This window comes from Astyanax mexicanus, chromosome 1, assembly GCF_023375975.1.
Source record: "Astyanax mexicanus isolate ESR-SI-001 chromosome 1, AstMex3_surface, whole genome shotgun sequence".
NCBI classification, from domain to species: domain Eukaryota; kingdom Metazoa; phylum Chordata; class Actinopteri; order Characiformes; family Acestrorhamphidae; genus Astyanax; species Astyanax mexicanus.
In genome coordinates this window covers 109,166,713-109,187,874 of record NC_064408.1, presented here as the reverse complement: position 1 = coordinate 109,187,874, position 21,162 = coordinate 109,166,713, and the positions used below count along the sequence as shown (strand labels likewise).

At 37.1% G+C, this 21,162-nt stretch overlaps 1 protein-coding gene across 5 annotated transcripts in view; it reads left to right on the top strand.

Annotated features, from left to right (window-relative positions):
• The window catches only part of arhgef1b (Rho guanine nucleotide exchange factor (GEF) 1b), a 74,299-nt gene that overhangs the window by 13,113 nt on the left and 40,024 nt on the right, over positions 1–21,162 (top strand). For 4 of the 5 annotated variants that reach the window (XM_007232444.4, XM_007232443.4, XM_007232442.4 and 1 more), the window contains exons 2-4: positions 13,113–13,175; positions 19,055–19,138; positions 20,251–20,364. In XM_007232444.4, the coding sequence (XP_007232506.3) occupies positions 13,149–13,175; positions 19,055–19,138; positions 20,251–20,364 (225 nt within the window). In that variant the 5' untranslated portion in view covers positions 13,113–13,148. Of the gene's footprint in view, positions 1–13,112; positions 13,176–19,054; positions 19,139–20,250; positions 20,365–21,162 lie in introns of those variants that run through there. The other variant, XM_049464131.1, reaches the window with a different exon arrangement.

The window sequence follows — 21,162 nt, the reverse complement described above, 5'->3', positions numbered from 1 at the left end:
TGTATTTAAAATAAATAGTATGTACTGAAACCCCTTAAAGAACTCTTTTTTAGGATTGTAGGTGAATGAAGTGGAACAGAATGCAAGAAAGCAGCTGCAGTTACCTCCTCTTTGGGCTGGATTTGATTGTGCAAATGGTTGGCAGTGGTTGCTGAATGAAATAATTGGCTATTTTTGTCATTGGAGTGAGAATGAAAAGCTGTATTTCAGCACTCAGTAAATCTGGTTGAGAAACAGAAAGTTGGATGAAAGACAGTGGCAAAGGAGAAAAAGTTAAATTCTCACACACCTCTCAGTGCACACTTATTACGAAACATTGGCAGTGCTTGATATATACAATGATTAGCGTAACATTTATGACCACCTCCGTGTTTCTATGCATGTTATCTGTTTTTGTCAGCTCCATAAGCATATGGGACAACTTTTTTTTTTATTTTTTTTTTTAGATTTTTTAAGCTTATTATCCTCCTTTCACCCCACAGAGCAGCTATTATTGAGTGGTGGGTCATTCTTAGCACTGGCATGTTGTTAGCGTGGTTGTGTGTGGTTTTCATTTGAATGAATCAGTAAATTAGCAGTGCTGCTGGAGTTTCTAAACACTTCTGTGTCTCGGTGCTTGACTCCATGCTATGCCATAAAGATTTTTGAGATTAAATGAGGTCCTGGAATTAAAGCTATAAAATTTAAAGCGTAATTTTAGGGTGGATTTTTACTTTCTGGACTAGGGAACTAGGTTTTCATAGGATCTCCGGTGGATTTTGCGTTTTACAGAGACTCTAAGACTAGGTCAGTGGCTGAACTGCACTTAGCAGTGCAATATTACACATGTTGTAAAGTAACATATTACATTACAAAGACTGTTATTAGTGTAAAAATGTCTTTATTTTAAAACGTTTCTAGTGGTTGTCTGTCTCGTTGCCTCCTGGTGACACAGTTCTGTTAGCCAATTGGAGGCAATATGTTTGTAGTATAAATATTTATGAGCAAGAGCCGAAATCCTATAGTTTTTCCCTGCCCACTTCTCCATGAAACTATATATTGTTTTTTTTTTATAACAAAACCAGCTCATAAGACATTTATTTATTCTAGAGACCACAACTAGACATTTTAAAATGAATGAAAAGATGATGGAATGACAACTTTAAAAACTCTAGCAGCACTGTAAGTAAATGTACTGAAATGCTTTGTGTACAGCTGTAGATGTGAGGTGACGTAGTTGCAGGCTGTGAGTGGCCTGCACCAGGTGTTACAGTTTTGCTACCCACATGTGTTACATGTTACATCTTTAGTACTCAATAGAGTGCTTTGTGTACGGCGCAGTAGACCACTTGTGTGAAAAGGTGTGGTGTTTTCTGCTTGCACATGGGTAAGTTTAGTGTGTCATAATGTTTCTCACACATTTACTATGCAGTTATTTCCAAAGTGCAATACTTCAAAGGTAGGTTGTATGTCTTTCTAAATATAGTCAGATATGGCAGATATTTGTTTGAAGTCATGATAATTGTACATTAATATTATAGTTCAGTGTTTCCATATATGTATATACATTTTGCTGCCTGGTGCTGCAAAATTATTACTACTGCTGCTTAAGAACTGCTTATGAAATATTATGAAATCTCAATTACAAAACAGTACAGAAAGCTTTTATTGTGAAATAAAGGATCCAGGAGGCAGTCAGGCAGAGGAAATAACAGAAAAAAAGTGCAAGGGAGAGGAAAGAAAAGTGAGAGAAGGAAGAAAGAGAGGTGGCTTCTGTTAAGTAAGGGAAGCTTTACAATCGAAAAGTACACTTATAAGGTACGGTAATGACTCCAGGCACTTTCTCTTGCTCACAAACATTGTCATTAACCTGGTAATGTTCTAAATGATGAAGGAACATAAAACAAGCTGCAAGCTTTATAAGTTTCTGAACTCTGCTGCTGCTAAAAGCAATCTTTAGATTTGTATCACTCCTTGTACACTTTCACAGACTCACTTCTTGTCTTACTTCTTGTATAGTCTCTTTTTCTCGCTGTCTGTCTCACTTTCTCTTTCCTGCCACACTCTGGTTTTAGCCTTGTCTCATTCTCATTACCCTGCCTGACTCTTAGTAAGTAAAATCTAATCTCCTGCAGTGTTGAAATACTGTGCAGTCCACAGTGTGAGTGAGACTGATAAAAGCACTGGCGTAATATCCTTTTAAACAGAAAGACTTCACTCTATTAATCTTTCTGTATCAGCTGGGAAAATTCGCATTACTCTGTTTAGATTTTTACAGTAATTGTGGCAGTATTTAGATCAACAATACTGCCTTGATATGTTTCCGGATGATGGAAATGATTACTGTCAGAGTTAAGTGTACCGTATTTTTCGGACTATAAGGCGCACTTAAAAACTTTTAATTTTCACAAAAATTGACAGTGCGTCTTATAATACGGTGCGCCTTTTGTATGGATTTTACTCGTCAGGTTGTAAGGAGCAGTAAACACACACTCCGTGCAGCGTTATAGAGAGTTTCAGTGCTATACAGAGTCCAGAGCCGTGCAGCTCCGAGGCTGAGCAGCAATAGCATTAGCTAGATGCTAACCGCTAAGCTAGCTAGCTTATTCACTGAGATCAGTATTATCTAAATTTTACTCGTCAGGTTGTAAGGAGCAGTAAACACACACTCCGTGCAGCGTTATACAGAGTTTCAGTGCTATACAGAGTCCAGAGCCGTGCAGCTCCGAGGCTGGAGCAGCAAATAGCATTAGCTAGCTTATTCACTGTTCAGAGATCAGTATTATCTAAATTTTACCCGTCAGGTGTAAGGAGCAGTAAACACACACTCCGTGCAGAGCAGCAATAGCATTAGCTAGATGCTAACCGCTTAGCTAGCTAGCTTTTTCACTGTTCAGAGATCAGTATTTTCTAAATTTAGCACTTTTAATACTGCTGGAGCAGTATTATTAGAGTTAGATGCTAATCGCTAAGCGTTCACCGTTCAGAGGTGAGTTATCTGCCTGTAAGTCTGTGCTGCTTTGCCTGGCTAGCATTAGCTAGATGCTAAGCGCTAACTCTCTCAGAGGTGAGTTTTATCAGCCTGTAATCTGCTTGTTTACAGTGTTAAAACAAGCTACGGGGGACGAATCGCTAGCTAATATCTCACTGTCTTACCAGAACAAGCAGGATTACTCAGTGTAACGCTGTCGTTTAAGTTTGGGTTAACTTTACTAGTTTAGGTGACTAGCTAGCGTGCTAGCGGATAGCTATGCTAACGCTGGTGCAGCAAGCCTTAGTGGACATCTGGAAATCTAAGCTTACTGTAAATAAACTGAAGCACGTTACTCACCCAAATAAACAGTTTTCAGGAGAGGAATCTGTGTAGATTAATATCCAGCACTCGTTTGACTTTGAAAGAGCTAGATTTATATATACTGAGACGCTCCACCGGCAAGCGACCACCCCCGGTGGGGGAAGGGAAACATGGCGCCACCCCTGTTCACTTTGATATAGGCACCCTTTCTAGTGTCACTTAACGCGCCTTATAATGCGATGCGCCCTATGTATGGAAAAATAGCAGAAAATAGGCGTTCTTTGATAGTGCGTCTTATAATACGGTGCGCCTTATAGTCCGAAAAATACGGTAACTAGTAGAACTGGTGGATTTTCAGCGAGATTTACAGCATTAGTACAGAATCTGGTTATGGCTGAATGATATAAAGTAAATAGTAGCGTTTAGGGCTGCAAGGATTAGTTGGCGTAATCCTTGCAGCCCTAAATGTCGACACAAAATTTCAGAATCGACACGTCGTTAATGTGAGATGGTAAGAGAGAGAAAGAGAGAGAAAGCGCACGCGATAGAAAAAAGAGCAAGAAAGGAAGAGACACATAGTAAATGAGAGTAACAAATTTGAAGCTTCCTGATTGGCCTCTGCTAATGCTTAGTTGGCCAATGAGGTTTCAATGTGGGTGGAACTTGCAGCATGTGAGCGATAGAATGTAAAAAATAAAGTATCGTAGAATCTCCTGAAAATAACATCCAGCCTGTGAAAAAGTTTCTAATAATATACTATATATATTATAGGAATATATAATATACTTTAATTTTTAGTTTAATATAGGTCATCAAACTATCAAAATGTACTGCAAAATTGGTCTTGGGCCTAAACACTTAGCTGTCCTCACCAGTAGGAAGTAATAAAAAATAAGAAAAAATATTTGTGACTATTCAAACAAATAATTGGCAGATTAGCTGACTACTAAAATAGTTATAAGTTGCTGCCGTACTAAAGTTGTAGTACTTGATCAGTATAAGCGTTCTCAGTCTCAAACGCATTCGGACCCAATATCTTCTGTCTCAACTTCATTAAGTATGAGGTGGACTCCGATACGGTCTATTGTCCACTGTCTATTTTTGTTTTTTCTATTTAATTATTTTATTTATATATGAAGAAAATATCTTAATCTGAGATACAGCATCTACCGCTGGTTTGAGTCTCTGACATGCTGCTTGCCATCAGCAGCCGGAGTCCGAGAGAGAGCACAATTGACCTTGCCTCTCCCTGAGTGGGTAGAAAGTGCTCTCTCTCCCCTCATCACTCCCGAAGATTATGTCAGTCAGCACAGGCTTCTGTTAGCTGATTCGTCGGAGTTGGGTCGCTGCACTTTCCTCCGAGCATGCTGTGATGGTACTCAGCAGGTGATGCTTCATCAGCAGCAGAGGAGCAAAAGAGACGGTGATTGACTTTGCAAGTCGGATTGACTTTGCGAGACTCTGCGAATCTGACTTGGACTTACATGCTAAATGTCTTTGCCTTGACTTGGACTCGACATGTGTTAATATTGGTATATATGAATTTGCTTCTCAAATTTGGGTCACAAAGGTACATTAATAAACAATACATTTGACAGAAGGTTACTAATAATGTGTTAACTAGGGTCAGTTAATAATAAGTTTTGACATTTCTCTGAAATGACATTTCTCTATGATTTTGTTTTAGTGGGCACCAGTTTTTAAGATGTGGTCCAACTGGATAGTGATAAATGGGCAAAACTGAACTGAAAAATGTATTTAGAAGAAAATACAACCTACTTTGTTGCTAGGCCTCCTATTACCTCATTGTTGCCCTCCCAGCCCATCATAGTCTGAACATGTTCTAGATAGAAGCATATATTTTTGTGCATAATTATTAAGAGCTTAGATAATATATAGCATTTGCTAAATTGGCTAGTTGTATTTATATGTTTCACATTCACTGCTATGAGACCATATCAGATGCAACACATGAGTCTTTAAATAGCAGTTCTTCATAGTGAACATAAATAGCTACGTATAGCACACGCGCTCATACTCGGAAGGGCTGTTCTTTGTTGTGTTTCCTTCTGTGGCAAAGTGCTATTGAAGACAATAGTCTTTTTCAATGCTTGTTGTATATGTTTCTAGAAAAGGTATTGATCTCATATTGGAGTCAATAAGAGACGATACTCAAGATTTAATATTGGAGGAAGAAGTAAAAAAGGTGTTGTTGTGCCTCTTTACAAACCGTATAACTATACTGCCACAGTTCTTTTCAATACTGGCCTTCCCCATCCCCTCTGCCAGTCCAGGACATGCTACAGAAATTTTTGAAAGCTTCCTTCAGGTTTCTGCAGTGGTTTAAATTCTACACTGTGTGTGCTGATGCATCATGGGAGAAAAGCTCAGGCAGTGTTATGAGTGATTTGAGGTGGCTCTCTTGAACTATGATCTGAATTCCTCTCATGTTGTCATTGTGAATCATCATTTCAAAATCATCAAGTGAAATATATATATATATATATATATATATATATATATATATATATATATATATATATATATATATATATATATATATATATATACCAGGCTTATATATATATATATATACCAAGGAGATTTTATGTATAAAAATTGGGATAAAGGAATAAAGAGAAGAAAAGGAGGTTTTGTGCAGACATTTGAATACAGGAAGACAGATATTGAAATTTGAACAATAGTGCAGGTAGGGCTGCATGAAATTGAAAAAAAAATTAATTGCAAATAGTTGTTCATGTAAATGATCTTAACTTTCATGCATGTCTGAATGTTAATGCTGAAAGTAATTAGGATTTCTGTTGCTTCATTCATCATGGAATTTGATACAATATAAAAACAACCACTAGAATCACAAATTGTCAAAATAAAAAGCTGAAAAATTGCAAATATTCATTTAATATACTTTGATACAAACACTGTGTAACTTCAGTTTTGTCTCCCGTAGATACAAAATGTTCAATTGGCTTATAAATCGTTCAGTTTCCATGCCTAAGGTGTTCCTTATGAACCTTATGTACTTTTTACCTCAGAATAATAGCTTTAAAATCTTTGTGATGGTCCACTGACCTTGTAGTAATAAGTATAGGGTCTCTGTTGTTGCTACTCCAGGCTCATCACACTGCTAATTGCACTATGTAACTTTGATGCAGGGGAAATGCTTGTGTTAACTGCCTAACGCTAGGTAAACTGGGTCGCAATTGTGTAAAATTGTGTAATATTACCACTGCAGTCTACATGATTCTTTCAGTGACAGTTTTGTAATTCTCAGCTTGTCCAGAAAAGTGCATCCAAAACGATTTCTGATTGTAGGATTGTAGAATAGCAAGAACTGTTAAGAAGCTCATGGGTTTTTATTAGGAAGCTCATCGGCTGTTTTTGAAGTATATTTTGTTTCATTATCCAGCTGTACTCAGAAACGCAGTCCTGCTACTTCTACCAATCGTAACATTGTCAGTAAACACCAGTGACCCAGTTCCTTTGGCAGCCATACATGCCCATGCCATAATAGTTACTGAGCCAATTTAGTCAGATGACGTGGTTTGATTGAGATCAAAAGCCCTTCCTTTTCTTCTGCATACTCAACCTAATCTTGGCTTTGTCTGGCCAAAGAATCTTGTTCCAGAACTGGGCAGACTCTTTAGATGTGTTCTATCAGTCTAATCTGTTCTTTCTGTTGTTGACTATTACTACTGGATTGTATTTTGAAAACTCTGTGTGGTTAACTTCATGAATATATCTTCTGATTGAGGACTTTTGTATATAAAACATCATGTGTTTTTTTTTTTTTGAGTAGATCTATTAAAGGGATTTTACTTCACCAAAGAATTAATTCTGATGTCGTTCACTTTTAGTTGTTCTTTGTGGTCTTTTTTTTTTAAGTTGCTGAACTGGCCAGTGCATTCCTTCTGTTTCTGTCTTTTGTCTTGACAAATTCAATCAAAAGGCTCTGTCATATCTGTATCTAGGTTTGTTTTGTGTTTTCAGTCTAACGGTGGTCTGCAGCAAGCCATGGTCTGGTCTTTAGGGACAAAAAAAACACAAATTTTGGTTCTTTGGTTTAACTAAAAGTTGGTCTCTGTCTGGTTCATCTGCAGTGTGAAAGCATTTTTGTAGTTTTGTAATTTTAGACCATTTACAGGAATTTGTGGCATGCCGGCTATGGTCAACCATTAAACAATAAAATAATGTTAATAATGATGTGCCAAAATCCTACTTGTCTTTGTGTGCTAGCACTTCACGCAGCAGGATGGCCGCAGTAGATTACACTGGTGATTTCTGTATCAGCTGTAACTGTAGATTAACCCTTGTTTAAAAACAGATATAAAATAAATCCAAGTGTAATTTGTTTAGCTTGTTCTGTTACAGGAAAAACATGCACTGTTAGCCACTCTGATTACTGCAAAGAGGCAGAATCCGGCAAAACACCTAAAAAAAAAAGGCAGCGTGCTGAATTGATAAAGTGCATACAGTGGATAAATACAGGCATATAGTAGATGCAGCCCAGAAAGTTAATGATGATAACAGGATATATCAAAGTGTCCTGCCTAAACTGCAGAACTAACCAGACCAATTGGACACAATATAGCAAACACATAAAACTTGATCTAGACTTCTAGGGGTGAAAATGACCAGACTGCACTTTATCAAAGGTCATGAGTCAATTGCTCAATTAATTTTGAGCCTGTAAAAACGTTAAACCCATACTCTTAAAAATAAAGGTGCTTCAAAGGGACTGTGTGAAGTAAAGTGTGTAAATAACCTTTACATAGACTTTTTTTTTTTTTTTTAGAATCAGTCTTTTCATTTTTTCTCAAGTATATATTTCAGCAGGGGAGCCAGACCAAACTGAAACATGTTTTTGCTGGAAACCACTGTAGCAATCATGCAACCCTGTTATCAAAAATGACAAGTTCACATAAATTCTTTTAGCATTATTTAACCATGCTTAGAAGCAGTTCACTAAATGTATGACCCATTCACAAGCTGACCCATTTCCAGCTTAATGATATGAGCTGTACAAGGCTAGGATAGTAATCATGCCTGAGTTAACTTAGCTTTCTGGATTGCATTGATCTTGATATGGCTTAAAATAAATGCATTGTGACACATTTAAGACATGCTGAGTATCTAAACAGTGGCCAAAATTTGTTCGTCAAGCCACGGCACCAGTTTGTGACAGGCTTTATGTTACATTGTGAGAGTATCTATCATAATGTTAGCTAGCTCATTAATCCTTTCTCTTCTCTTTACTGTTACTTCCTCTTGTATCTGTCACTTCTTTTTGTATAAATGTTCTGAAATGTCATGATTCACAATTACAGTGTCGTTATTGTTTTTGCAGTGGTTCTTCGTTCTGCCACTATATAATGTATTTAGGGAAAACACTGTTGATGGAAATGAAAGTGGTTCTTTTGTGGCATTGCTCAAAGAACCATTGCTATTACCTTCATTTTTAGAGGTGTACATAGAAATGCTGTTGATTTTCTAAATAGTTTGTGTAATATTTTGTTAGATCTTTATGAATTGAAGCTGAACTTCTACTAAATCTTGGAAAGTTAAAGGTATGTGGTGTTGTAAAAGTACCACAAGAAAGTCCTGATATACTAGAAAAGGATTATATGAAGTATATGACCACAGAAACACTAACTTATTATCATATTGCCCAACCACACTTGATGTTCCTTTTTCCTTTTATCATTAATTTACCCCGTGTGTTGCAGCAGTCGTGTTGAGTGTAGTAACTGTTTTCTGCTCCTTTATGTCTTCTGTTTTTTCTGCGGTGTTTGTGGTGGCAACTTCCTCTCTCTGACAGAGATTAGAGAAATTGGAGGTAGGGCAGAGCAGTTAGAGCCTGACACTCAGGCCTTAAGCAGGGCATTTCAGCCTGCTCTTTCTTCTGGTGTCTCTTTAGCACGCTAAGTCTTTTTCACAGTTTCACACTCTATCCAGAGCCAGCGGTTGGTCTGTATGTGTTGTTTTTATGCCTGTTGGTTTTTTCTTGTCTTTTTTCCTGCTTTGTGTCTCTCTGCTACTTTGAACATGGCTTTTGCAGACAGATCGACGGGAAATGACTCTGATCGGAAATTACGCCCATTTCCTCTCTCTTTCTCTCTCTCTCTCTCTCGCTCTCGCTCTAAGTTGCTCTCTCTCACATTGTTCAGGCATCTGTTGCAGTCCTGAGAGAACACTGAGGGCTCCAGAGACGGGGTTATGAGACTGATTAAAGCGTGTGATAAACACACCGCCATCAGTGGCTGTAGCTTTGTGAAGTTACACTTCCTCAGTGTAAAGCAGTTGGTAATCATGCAGGCGAACAGTTGCGTAGTAGGCAGCGAGCAGTATTGCATTCACAGGCCTTCAGCAGCTGCTGCAATTCCACCAAATTCATACTACCTATGTGCACATGAGTATACAGTCAAATAAGGGAGTTTATTTTTAATTTTTTAACAGTTGCTTTTTTTCAGTTGGTTGCTTCTGAGTTCACTGGGTATATTAAATAAACTCAATCAGATCAAAGTCAAAGTATTACATCCAACTGGCGCTGTAGTAATGAACACACTTTGATGTTATTTTAGGAAAAAATACACTATTTACATTAATAATATTAATGTTCTAGAGGGCATTAAGTATCACTAAAGCATTAAATGTTGTTAATGATGCATTTTTAGAGCCATGTATAATAGGCCTGTTACTATAACGTTTTGTTTGTAAGATATGTTGTCCCACATAAACAGTGAAAATATTTATTGTCATTTTGAGAACATTTCATGCTGCTGATATAGTGATAATATAACAGCATAAGAGTTTTAAGAGTTGACTTTAACACTATGCTAGATAACATATGGTCCCACTCACTATAGTGTTAGAATAACAAAAAAAAAACTAAAATATTTCTAAAATAAATTTTAGAGTTAATTCAACACCATATGGAGGCAAATATTAACTCTGTATAATTCTAATCAGTGTTAACACATTTTACCACACAGGTTCAAACAACTCTCCAAATTGATTTTTGTATATTTTATATATAATGTGAGATATACCACAGAGTAAATTACTTTTGTATCCTATCTTATCTTTATTTTAAACAAGAGAGACCATTAAAAACTGCCAAAAAAGCAGTGGTTCTCCCACAACTCTCAATAACTGGGTGGAGACCCTTATAGACTATCCAACCCAACAACAAATCCCATTTACCTAGAAACACATGTATACATAAACCCCCCTCCCCCCCCATGCCGGTGACATGTATTTGTTTATAAACTCCTCAGCGCTGTGTTCACTTACATAAAGCCTGTATTAGGTGCAGAATTGTCTGTTTTTATAAACTACCCACACATTAGACAGTATTTTAATAGTCAGCACTCCACAGCACAGTCGTTATGTTATTAGGGTACATTATTGTTAATCTCATTGATTTGTTAAGTTCTATGAATCTTCTCTCGGTTCCACCGCTAACGTGATGAGAGGGTGCAGCATTAAAACGTGCTGTTGTGGGAGGCAAGAGCGAATAATACATGCTGTCCAGCTTAAAATGCTCCATTATTATTGCCCTTTTTCCTCGTAAGTTGTCGCTCTTTTCCCTCGCCGCTGTAAAATACCCTCTTCTCAACTAAAACCTCCTCCGCCTGCTCCTTCTTCCTGTGCGCGGGTGACCTAACGCTGAGCGTGTTGTCACATTAAAAGCATGAATTACCACGCGCTGAGATTTTTTATTAAATAAATGATTACTCAAAGCAGAGAAAATGACTCGATCAATTTTTTAAATCGAGTAACTCGAATAACTCGAGTAATCATTTCACTTCTACTGCAGAGCATGCTGAAACTGAAGCATAATCAAGAGGCAGACCCTGTTAGATAGACTTGAATAGTAACACTAACTCTGTGGTTTGTTTAACACTGGGTGCGAGTTAAACATGTTTACACTGCGATTTTACCACTGGATTTTACTGTAATGTGTTTAGAGCACTTAAAAAGCATTTGAATTATAAAGACTATTCAGCGTTTCTCACAGAAAATCAGTTGGTCAATGTGGAGCCCTGTTTAATGCTGGTGTTTGCGGTGTTGGGTGGTCAAGGTGTGGCCATTAGTTGTCAAGGCGGCCGCCCTAAATATATATTGCTGCAGGAAACCCTGCTATTTAGACATTGAAATTGAAATATTCAAATATGTCTATGTCGAGGTGCCCCCTCAGTCTTTCATCTTGCCCTGATATTTTTAGATTCCTATTAATTATGTTTTTACAAATAATTAGGACATTTATTAATGTTAATATGTCCAGTTATATTATCAGTATGATTTATATTTTAATTTCATTATGATGGTGAATAAGAAGCGTTTTTTTTAATAGCCTAGAAGCTTACAAGAGCTAAATAACAAGACACGCAACACAGCAGACACACAGATAGTTCTAGTACAAGGTTAAAAATGGAAACTATGCGTCCAACTGTTGGGGGAAGGAAATTCCAGAGTGGAGGTGCTGTTCTGGAGACTCTAAAGAGCTTTAATGGGAAATGAAAGTTTTGCTACACCGCAAAACCTACTGGTTTACATGTAGCAGCATTTATATACTGGATGAAATTAAAGTACTGTGTGTTGTGTGGTTTCAGTCCACAGGTCAATGTTGAGATCAAAGGACTTGGGTGGGGAAATGATAAATAGTAAATCTTGTTAGTTTTTATTTTTCATTTGAAGAGTTCAGAAATCAGTATTTGGTCTTTCACACTGCTTTTGGGTGACCTTATTCCACTCCTGGCACAATCTTTCAAGCAGTTCAGGTTTGTTTGGTGGCTTGTGATCCAACTTACATCTTACATGATTATATTCAGAGATTTTTCAAGGGGGTTCAGGTCTGGAGATTGACCGTCCACTTATTTGAATGTCATTCAGCAACCGCAGGATAACATCAAGTGACCTATAAAAAGAATGGCAATGGTAGCTGGGGTGAAGTGCATGGAAAGAACAACATTTAGAGGCAGTACTCGCTAGAAAAAGGGCCTTCAATAAGAAGCAAAGAAGAGCCAGGCTAAATTTAGCAAAAGATCATAAGAATTGGACAGTAGGGGACTGGAGTAAGGTCATCCTCTCATATGAGTCCAATTTTCAGCTTTGCTCAACATCTGACCATCAAATGTTTAGATGGTGACCTGCAGAGGTGTACAAGCCTAAGTGTCTTGCACCCACTGTGAAATTTGGTGGAAGATCGGTGATCTAGGGATGCTTCAGCAAAGCTGGATGAAATCTTGCTTCCTTCTGCTCTGGTAATGTCCCTCAACTCTAAGGATTGTTTTTTTCCCAGCAGGGCAATGCTCAATTCTACAGAGCTAGATCAATCCAAAGGTGTGGATAAATGACCACCAGATCAAGACAGTGTCATGGCCAGCACAATCTCCAGCCCTGATCTACATAAAAAAACACCGTGGAATGTAATCAAGAGGAAGAGGGATGGTCACATGCCATCAAACTAAGCTGAACTGCTTGAATTTTTGACCCAGGAGTGGCATAAAGTTATCCAAAAGCAGTGTGTAAGACTGGTGGAGAGCATGCTGAGACACATAAAAGCTGTAATTAAAAGTCTGGGTTATTCGACAATGAATTGCACATTGAACATTTCTAACATCCAGGCTGATATACCAACAACTGAATGACTGAATAATTATTGAAGAGTTACTGAATATTTTGTGCATCTCTAGTCATGAATAGGAATGTGTTAGAAGTATTTGAGGTTAGAATAACAATTGCAGTTATGGCTTATAATCGCTCTGTAGTGTTACATCCATATTGTATCTCCCTAACCATGTTCTGTCTTTTGCAGGAGCTTGTTTGAAAGGCGACAGCCCCACTCATCACCATGGACTATGAAGACGCCCATAATGGGGTGAGAATTTGAGTTCCTTAAATATATTATCTATTTAACATTCAGTCCACCTGTGTGAAGAAGATATTGTCCCATTCTTTTCTTATAGTGTACTACACATCCCCAGCCCTGCACCAGTAACTGTAACCTTAAGCCCATTTCACACCATCGTATGCAAAGCTGATTTATGATATTAATCAAAGTCTGTCACATTGACAGCAGGCAGCTTTAACATGTGTCTGTGAAGTGCACAAATTCACTGTGTCTGCTATTAACTTCTGCATTAAGTTCTACCCAAAAAGTGCAAAATATTGTATTCTTGCTTAAATTACGATCTAGGCCAATAAAACTCATTTTAATTCCACTACAATACTCTAATCACCACCTGATACTGTAAATAAAACCACTAGCTAGAAATGATGAAATTAAAACACGCAAATAGCATGAGGTCTGTTACCAGGTAGTTTAAATCTAATCAGCTAAGCTAAGCAAATTTAGCTTACATAAAGTTTATTTAAGAAATACTCCACATTGTATTCTTCTTGTATTCTTCAAAATGTTTATTTAGAAGAATACTAATATTTATTTTACTTCTCTTTTATTTTTTACTTCTGATTGTAACTGTTTTAGTTGAATTTCTTTGTATTTCTTTTTATCTTTGTTCTTAATTTAACATTTTATTATTTTATTACATTCTGTTATTTTTTATTTTTTTTGTATGCTACAGCTCCTTCCCTGTAGCTGTCAGCTGCATCGTAAACATTGGTCGCTCATAACGTAAACCTAAAATAAAGTATAATAGTAGTTCTCATCGTGGGAAAAACAGAAACCTCTTTTTCTGTGCAGTGGCAGTGTGAAATAATAAGAACGAAGGAATGCGTTTGGTGTACCATGTGTGATGCAGTGGTTATGGTGTGAAATGGGCGTTACACTTTCAGTAATTGTTTGCATTATTTTCAGTTCGCTGACATTATTTTCACCATTGTGAAGCAGAATTATTTAAGTGCTGTGGGTAATTGAATTGTTGCATGACCCATCTGCCTGACTGTACTTGTAAGTCAAGCTCAGGATAGGAAATAATCAGCTAAGTTAGTTGGTGATGTCATCACATGTTACTTGTAATAAAGAATATATATTGCATTACGTTATTGACTTGTAGAATATACAGAGTATGTGCATAACCTTAATTATTTTTGCTGAGCTCATTGACTATGGTCATTGGTTATGTCTTATTTAAATTAGGTAATTAACTATATTTACTATAATTCATATTTACAAAATACAGTGCCAAAAAATGGGTATAGTGGCAGACATATTCTTATATATATTTTTAAACTGTGACAGGAAAATATATTGAAGTTTTCTTTATCTTTTTTATTTACAACACTTTTCTACACTTTGTAGCTTTTAATGTGGTGGACAAAAGAATGGAAAAAAACACCTCAAGCTAAAGCTCAAGTTAAAGCTGATTGCTAGGTGATTAGTAATTTAGTAATTTAGTAATGAATAGATTAATTATGTAGTCATATTTGTTGCAGCCCTACTGTGAAGTGCCATTTACTGGAGTACATTAGTGCCCTCAGTACTCTCAGTGTTGGTACTTTGATCTGTGAATGTTACTGTGTTTTTTTCAGTGGCATTTCTGAGGAGATTATAACGGGGAACACAAATGATATTCAGCCTGTTCTCTATGAAACTCGCACACACCTGCTAGGCCGGGACGTCTCCTGATGCTTTAGCACTTGTTGACACTTAATAAATTCAGGAATGCACCGTGACAGCCAGGGCAGTGGCTGCACACTGCCGCTGCAGCTGGCTCTGCTCTCAGCCTCCTGCACTGCGAGCCGGAATGTTCCACCACCTAATCGTCCTGCCCAGAGGGTGGACTGTTTCTTTCTCAAAGCAGTGAATTACCCATCCTACCAGGCGGCAGCAGTCCCCCACCCTGCTAAAGAATGATACACAGCAAAGGAAAGGCCCCTATGAGTGGGGTTATTTATTTTAGAGAATCTCTAATATCATATATGGATGCCGTGATTTGATCTACAGGGTTCCTGCAGGTCTTTAAAAAGTCCTAAAATGTCTTAAATTTAAATCCGGGTAATGAAGGGGACAGAACTATGGTTAGAAGAGAGCAAGCTAACATGCTAACATTAACGGCAAGTTAGCTACGTTACCGGGGAGAGAGCTAAGGTTAGCGGAGAGCTCGCTAATCATAACGCAAGCGCTGAGTTAGCTACATTATCGTTGAAAGAAATAAGGTTAGTGGCAAGCTAGTTAGCTAAGGTTAGGGCAAGCTAGTTAACATAACAATTTTTGACAACATGCTGAGGTTCTCCTTGAACACAGAGGAAATACTGAAGAAATGCCATCAGAGACAGTACCTGCTCAGGAAGCTGAAATCGTTTGGAGTGAATAAGGACATTCTTACCACCTTCTATTATACCTTCATTGAAAATATTATAACATTCTCCTTCATTTGCTGGTTTCATTCCATCACCCTGCAGAATAGAAACTGTCTGATAAATGTGGTTAAAGTCTGCTCTAAAATCATTGAACGACCTATCCGTTCTCTTATCACCCTATGTGATCAGCAAACTGTGAAGTTGGCTCACAGGATTGTACAGGACCCCTCTCATATCTTGTTTCCCGAATTTGACTGGCTTCCTTCTGGACGCAGACTTCGTTGTCCGTATTGTAAAACGCAGAGGAGGAAAAGAACCTTCATCTCCAGGGCAGTCCAGCTTTTAAATGCTGAAAAATGACTGTTCAAATGAACTGATGATGGTACATTAATCTAATGGTGTATCTGTGGTTGTGTCTGTGTATTGTGTGTGGTATTTGTTGGAGGGAGTGCGTGCCCTTCTCTGAGCTACTCTTTATGCCCTTTTAAATTGCCCCTTGGGGACAAATAAAGTAATCTGAATAGTAACGTTAGCTGCGAGTTAGCTACATTACTGGGGACAGCACTAAGTTTAGCAGAGAGCTAGCTAACATGCTAACATTAACGACGAGTTAGCTACATTACTGGGGACAGCACAAAGTTTAGCAGAGAGCTAGCTAACATGCTAACATTAACGACGAGTTAGCTACATTACTGGGGACAGAACTATGGTTAGCAGAGAGCTAGCTAACATGCTAACATTAACGACGAGTCAGCTACATTACTGGGGACAGAACTAAGGTTAGTGGAGAGGTAGCTAACATGGCAACATAAGCGACGAGTTAGCTACGTTACCAGCAGCCAGCATTAGGTTAGCAGCAAGCATAGTAACATAGCAACGTTAGCTGTAAATTAGGTTTAAGGTGATTGATTTACAGTTTTTTTAAAGCAGGAGCTCTAAATATTTTACTGTATTTTTCACAGACACACTCCTTTATATCACCTTTTCAAACAAGTACATAATTTATCCAACAAAAGATACTTATAGCCCATAAATTACACCTTTAATGTTTGGCTAGTCTGCCCCCTGTCCTCACCTCACTAAGCCCCACCTCTGTGCACTCCTTACTAACACCCTAATGCTAAAGTTTTTAAATACTGATATTGATAATTGATATAATTATACCTGTTAATTATTGAGATATTGTCATTATAATTTGATTTGGTGATTTTTCTAGAACCAGAAAATGAAAAGAAAGTTCCTTTGCCTTGTACCCTAGTTACCATAGCAGTGTAAATTAGTGTTGAACTACTTTTAGTTTTCTCAGGCAGAAATGTGTTACTAAGTCTACGTCCACATTACAAGCTACATTGCTCAAATCCAATTTTTGCTCAGATCAGATTTGGCTTTATTGAGTCTTCACATTCACAGTTGTAAGTGATCTGTGTGTAATGTGAACAAATCTGTCCCTGAAACGCCTCACATGCGTACATTAATACGTGTATAAACATCTTCACCTTCACCAGCAACAAAAAACATTATATTTGAGAGACGACTCGTAGCTTTAAAAAGGGGAAATGGTTGTGTTAGCAGCTCATATGTGGAGCATCTTTTGCTGGAGTGGAGAGTAAACAGCTGGTCTGAAGTACATGCTCAGTTCGAGGAGGAGAAAAAAGTCTAGGCGATTTGCTTTTGCTGTTTTTGCAGCTGTAGTTGCACAGCTGCGTAAAAGCTAAAAGACGCATGAATTCCTTTCATATTCATGTTGCATGTCAATGGATCGAATACGTATCCGATTTAGGACCACATATGAAAGTGACTCAAATCTGATTTGGAAAAAAAAACTGATTTGGCACGTTCACACAGCCATGAAAAAATCTGATCTGAGCGACATTGAGCAAAAAATCGAATCTGAGTCAATTAGAGGCTGTAAAAAAAGATGGACGCCGTGTCACCGTTCCCATTCATTCAATGAAAATGAAGCCAAAATCTTCCGCCATGTTGGCGATCCTGACACCAGATTCTGCGCAGTAGAGACCAGAGGAGGGAGAAAGACTGTGGAGAGACAGCCTTCTCATTTACATAACCCCGCCCCTGAGGGCTGCCTCGCGGTCACAGGCTGCAGAGCGGGGCGGAGCGGAGCTGATGATCTGTTATTGGTCCCACCCATAACCAGCCCTTTTACAATAACCACACCTTTTTTGAATAGAGCTGAATAACTTTTTAAAAAACAAATTCTCTGGGAATATAAAAATTTGACAATATAAGCAGAGGTTACACTAGCTGCTGCATTTAAATAAAGGAGGTAGAATTATAGTATATTAGAAAAAAATGTGATTGAAAGATGTCTGTTTTGCCTTTGAAACCTATGGGGATGGGTGGGGTTACACAGCTTTCTGAAACCGAACAGCAGGGGGTGCCCGACCTGTGGTGGCTTCATTTTTGAGAGATGATGCTCTGTCCAGCTATATACAGTCTATGGAGTCAATCATTGCTGTCCATTGAAAAATGTTTACCCCAAAAATGGTGCATTAAAGAAGGCAGAATGTTCTTAACTTTAAATATAAATGCATGTAAAATCATTTTTCAGCATTTCGATTTGTCTGTTTATTCTGAATTATTTGGACAGTGTACAGAGAACCCACAGGGTTCAAGCAATAATGAAAATTAAATTAAATTGGAACCTGTTTTTCATTGAAGAGCAGCGATATTAAGAATAGTCCATGTTGATTTAATATCTGCACTATTTAATGTACATTGTTTCATACATACATATTAAATACATATTTACCGGTACTTTACATAGTTCTGAGAACCTCTGCTGCTGTGTGACATAACAGAGATTTGATAGTCAGCAGGTCCATGTGATCAGTCCAGTTCTGAACCTGAGTCGGGTTTTAGTAGCTGGACTGTGTTGTTGACCTTAATCCACATTTTTATTATAATCCTCTCTTGCTTACAGAAGCCACCAGTGTACAAACAGGCTACACTTTACTATTAGCACATCTTTGGGTCCTTTTAACCAGAGGTAGAGTAGCGTGCAATTGGTCAAATATAATTTTCCAGGTGTGGGTTTTAGGGGTATAAAGCCTCCCCAAAAAAGCTCCTTTCAGTACTTTTGGGATACATTGGGGAATTGGAGATGAGGTGGTTTGTGATCACCCACCAAACTGACCTCAGTAACACACCTGTCACTTAATACAATCAGATCCTCACAGCAATGCTCTAGTAGAAAGACTTCATTGCACATTAAAGACAGCTGTTCCAACAAAAGAAGCAATATCTCCATTCTTTTAATTGAGATGATCTTATTAAAAGTAATATACTGATCCTTACATTGTAAGAACCCTAAATCTTAATACAGTACTTGTTTTTATTAAGGAAGAAACTAAACATTTACAAAATAACTTAAACAAATAAAATTGCTAACGATCTTAATCTCTATATATCTTAATATGATTGTTCATTTTAAAGTATGTTAATATTATTGTTATTTGTTTTGTTCTCTTAATCAAGCGGGTCCTGTCTGGGGCGCATGGTAACTCGGCCAGGAGTATAATTGGAGCAGAGGACGAGGACTTTGAGAATGATCTGGATCAGGTGAGACCCTCTTCCTCCTTAATTCACAGAACCTGCTTATCTGCACCTCTGTTGAGATATTAGAAAAAGCAGAACGACGAAGCGGTTATGACTCAGTTAGACAATGCTTTGATAAATAGAGATGAGCAGTTTCAGTTCTGTAATTTACGCTGATTAAGGGTGGTTGTATGAAGAACCTGTTTGTCTTTATCTAAATTGATTTCTTTTTTTATGATGACTAGAGTTGTGCCAGATCTTATAATAATAATAATAATAATAATAATAATAATAATAATAATAATAATAATAATAATAACTACAAAAATTCTGACACAACAACAACAAAAAAAACTCCATATAGTGATATTCTTGAAAGCAGCCTAGGTTGTTTAATTTGATGTTTACTTTATTTACTTTTAATTGTTTGTTTGCAGTTTAAATGCACTAAATATGCTACAGTTTAATTTTGTGGATTTTTGTTGTTGAGTAATTTTATTTTTGTTACACTTTTTATTTTATACAAAATTAGAGTCTTAGTAACAGGGTTCGTATGGTCATGAAAAACCTGGAAAAGTCATGAAATTTGAAAATAGCAATTATTAGGCCTCGATAAGTTTTGGAAAAATAAAAGAACCCAGAACGTTTTGGAAAAGTCATGGAAATTAGGTCTACAAATATTTTTGTGTTTTTATTTTAAGATTAATTTTTTATTATAGTTCTTTTATTTTTCGTATCTGCACTGATGTTCATGAAATATCATATGGTCATAAAAAATTTGAATTAAAGGCATGGAGCAAAACATTAACAAATCATGAAAATTTATTGGTTAAAAAGTGTATGAACACTGCAGTAAGTTACTATTTATTAAATAGACAAATGTTACAGATATTTTATTTCTACTGAATCTATGAAACTCATTTAAACTAAATAAGACTTTAATAATGATTGTTATTATTATTTATTTTGTTGTAGTAGTATACTCTTGAAATTTATTTTAAAAATGTGATTGTTTTTTCGTATTGGCAAGAATATCGTTATTGCAAAAAATCTCTAAAATATTGTGATAGGATTTTAGGGCCCTAATGACAACTCTCAGTCTGATCCTCCTGCTTTCCTCCTTTGCTGTGTTTCAGACAGTAGATGATCAGTGCAGTCATTTTAACAGTATTGAACTGCTGAAGTCCAGACCCACCCATCTGCTGGTCTTTCTGCATCATGTCATCTTACAGTTTGACTGCGCTCCTGTGGTGAGAGCTTAAGTGTGTCTGGTAAAGAGCGAGAGAAAGAGAGAGCATTTGTTTTTGTACATTTTCAGCACAACAATAACCTTGCTTGAAGAAAAAATTTATATTGTCACTGACAAAATGGCAGCTTTACAGTAGAAGGAAAAAATCTACTGATCTTTTAATGGAAGTCAGTGTAGAAATCTAATATTTTATTGCGTTAAATATCACTTAAAATATACATCAAAATAATTTATAATGATTGCACAACATATTAAACATGATGCAGTATGTGTATGGACACAAAAAATACATGTTGTGTATTGTAATATACACTTACATGCCAAAAGTCATGGAACAGGAACTAGTATCATGTCGCATAACTTTTGCCATGTCCCATGAAAGCTAAAGAACATTGCACTGACCTGTGGGATATACAGTATGTGTGGGACCTCTGCATTAAATGTGGATATTATTTCTGCCAGACAGTTTTAGCCAAACACTAAAGGTCACAAAGATTACCACCCACTGCCCTGCCCACTGTGGATGGTAATACTCCCATCAGGCCTCACTCCAATTTCAGTCATTTATTTTGCCTTTTCATGATCATATTGGCCAGTGTTCCTCCTCACTCACCTTACTCACAAGATAATATCTCACAAGTAACCCTTATATCTCCTTCTAATGTACAAAAACAAATGTGTGTGTGTACATGATTATGTATTGTGTTTTTAGGTATGCATGCCTGCATTCATATATGTTTTTGTATTGGTTTCTGAGCATGAGTGCCTTTTCTTTTTAGAACTTTTGTTTTTATGTTTG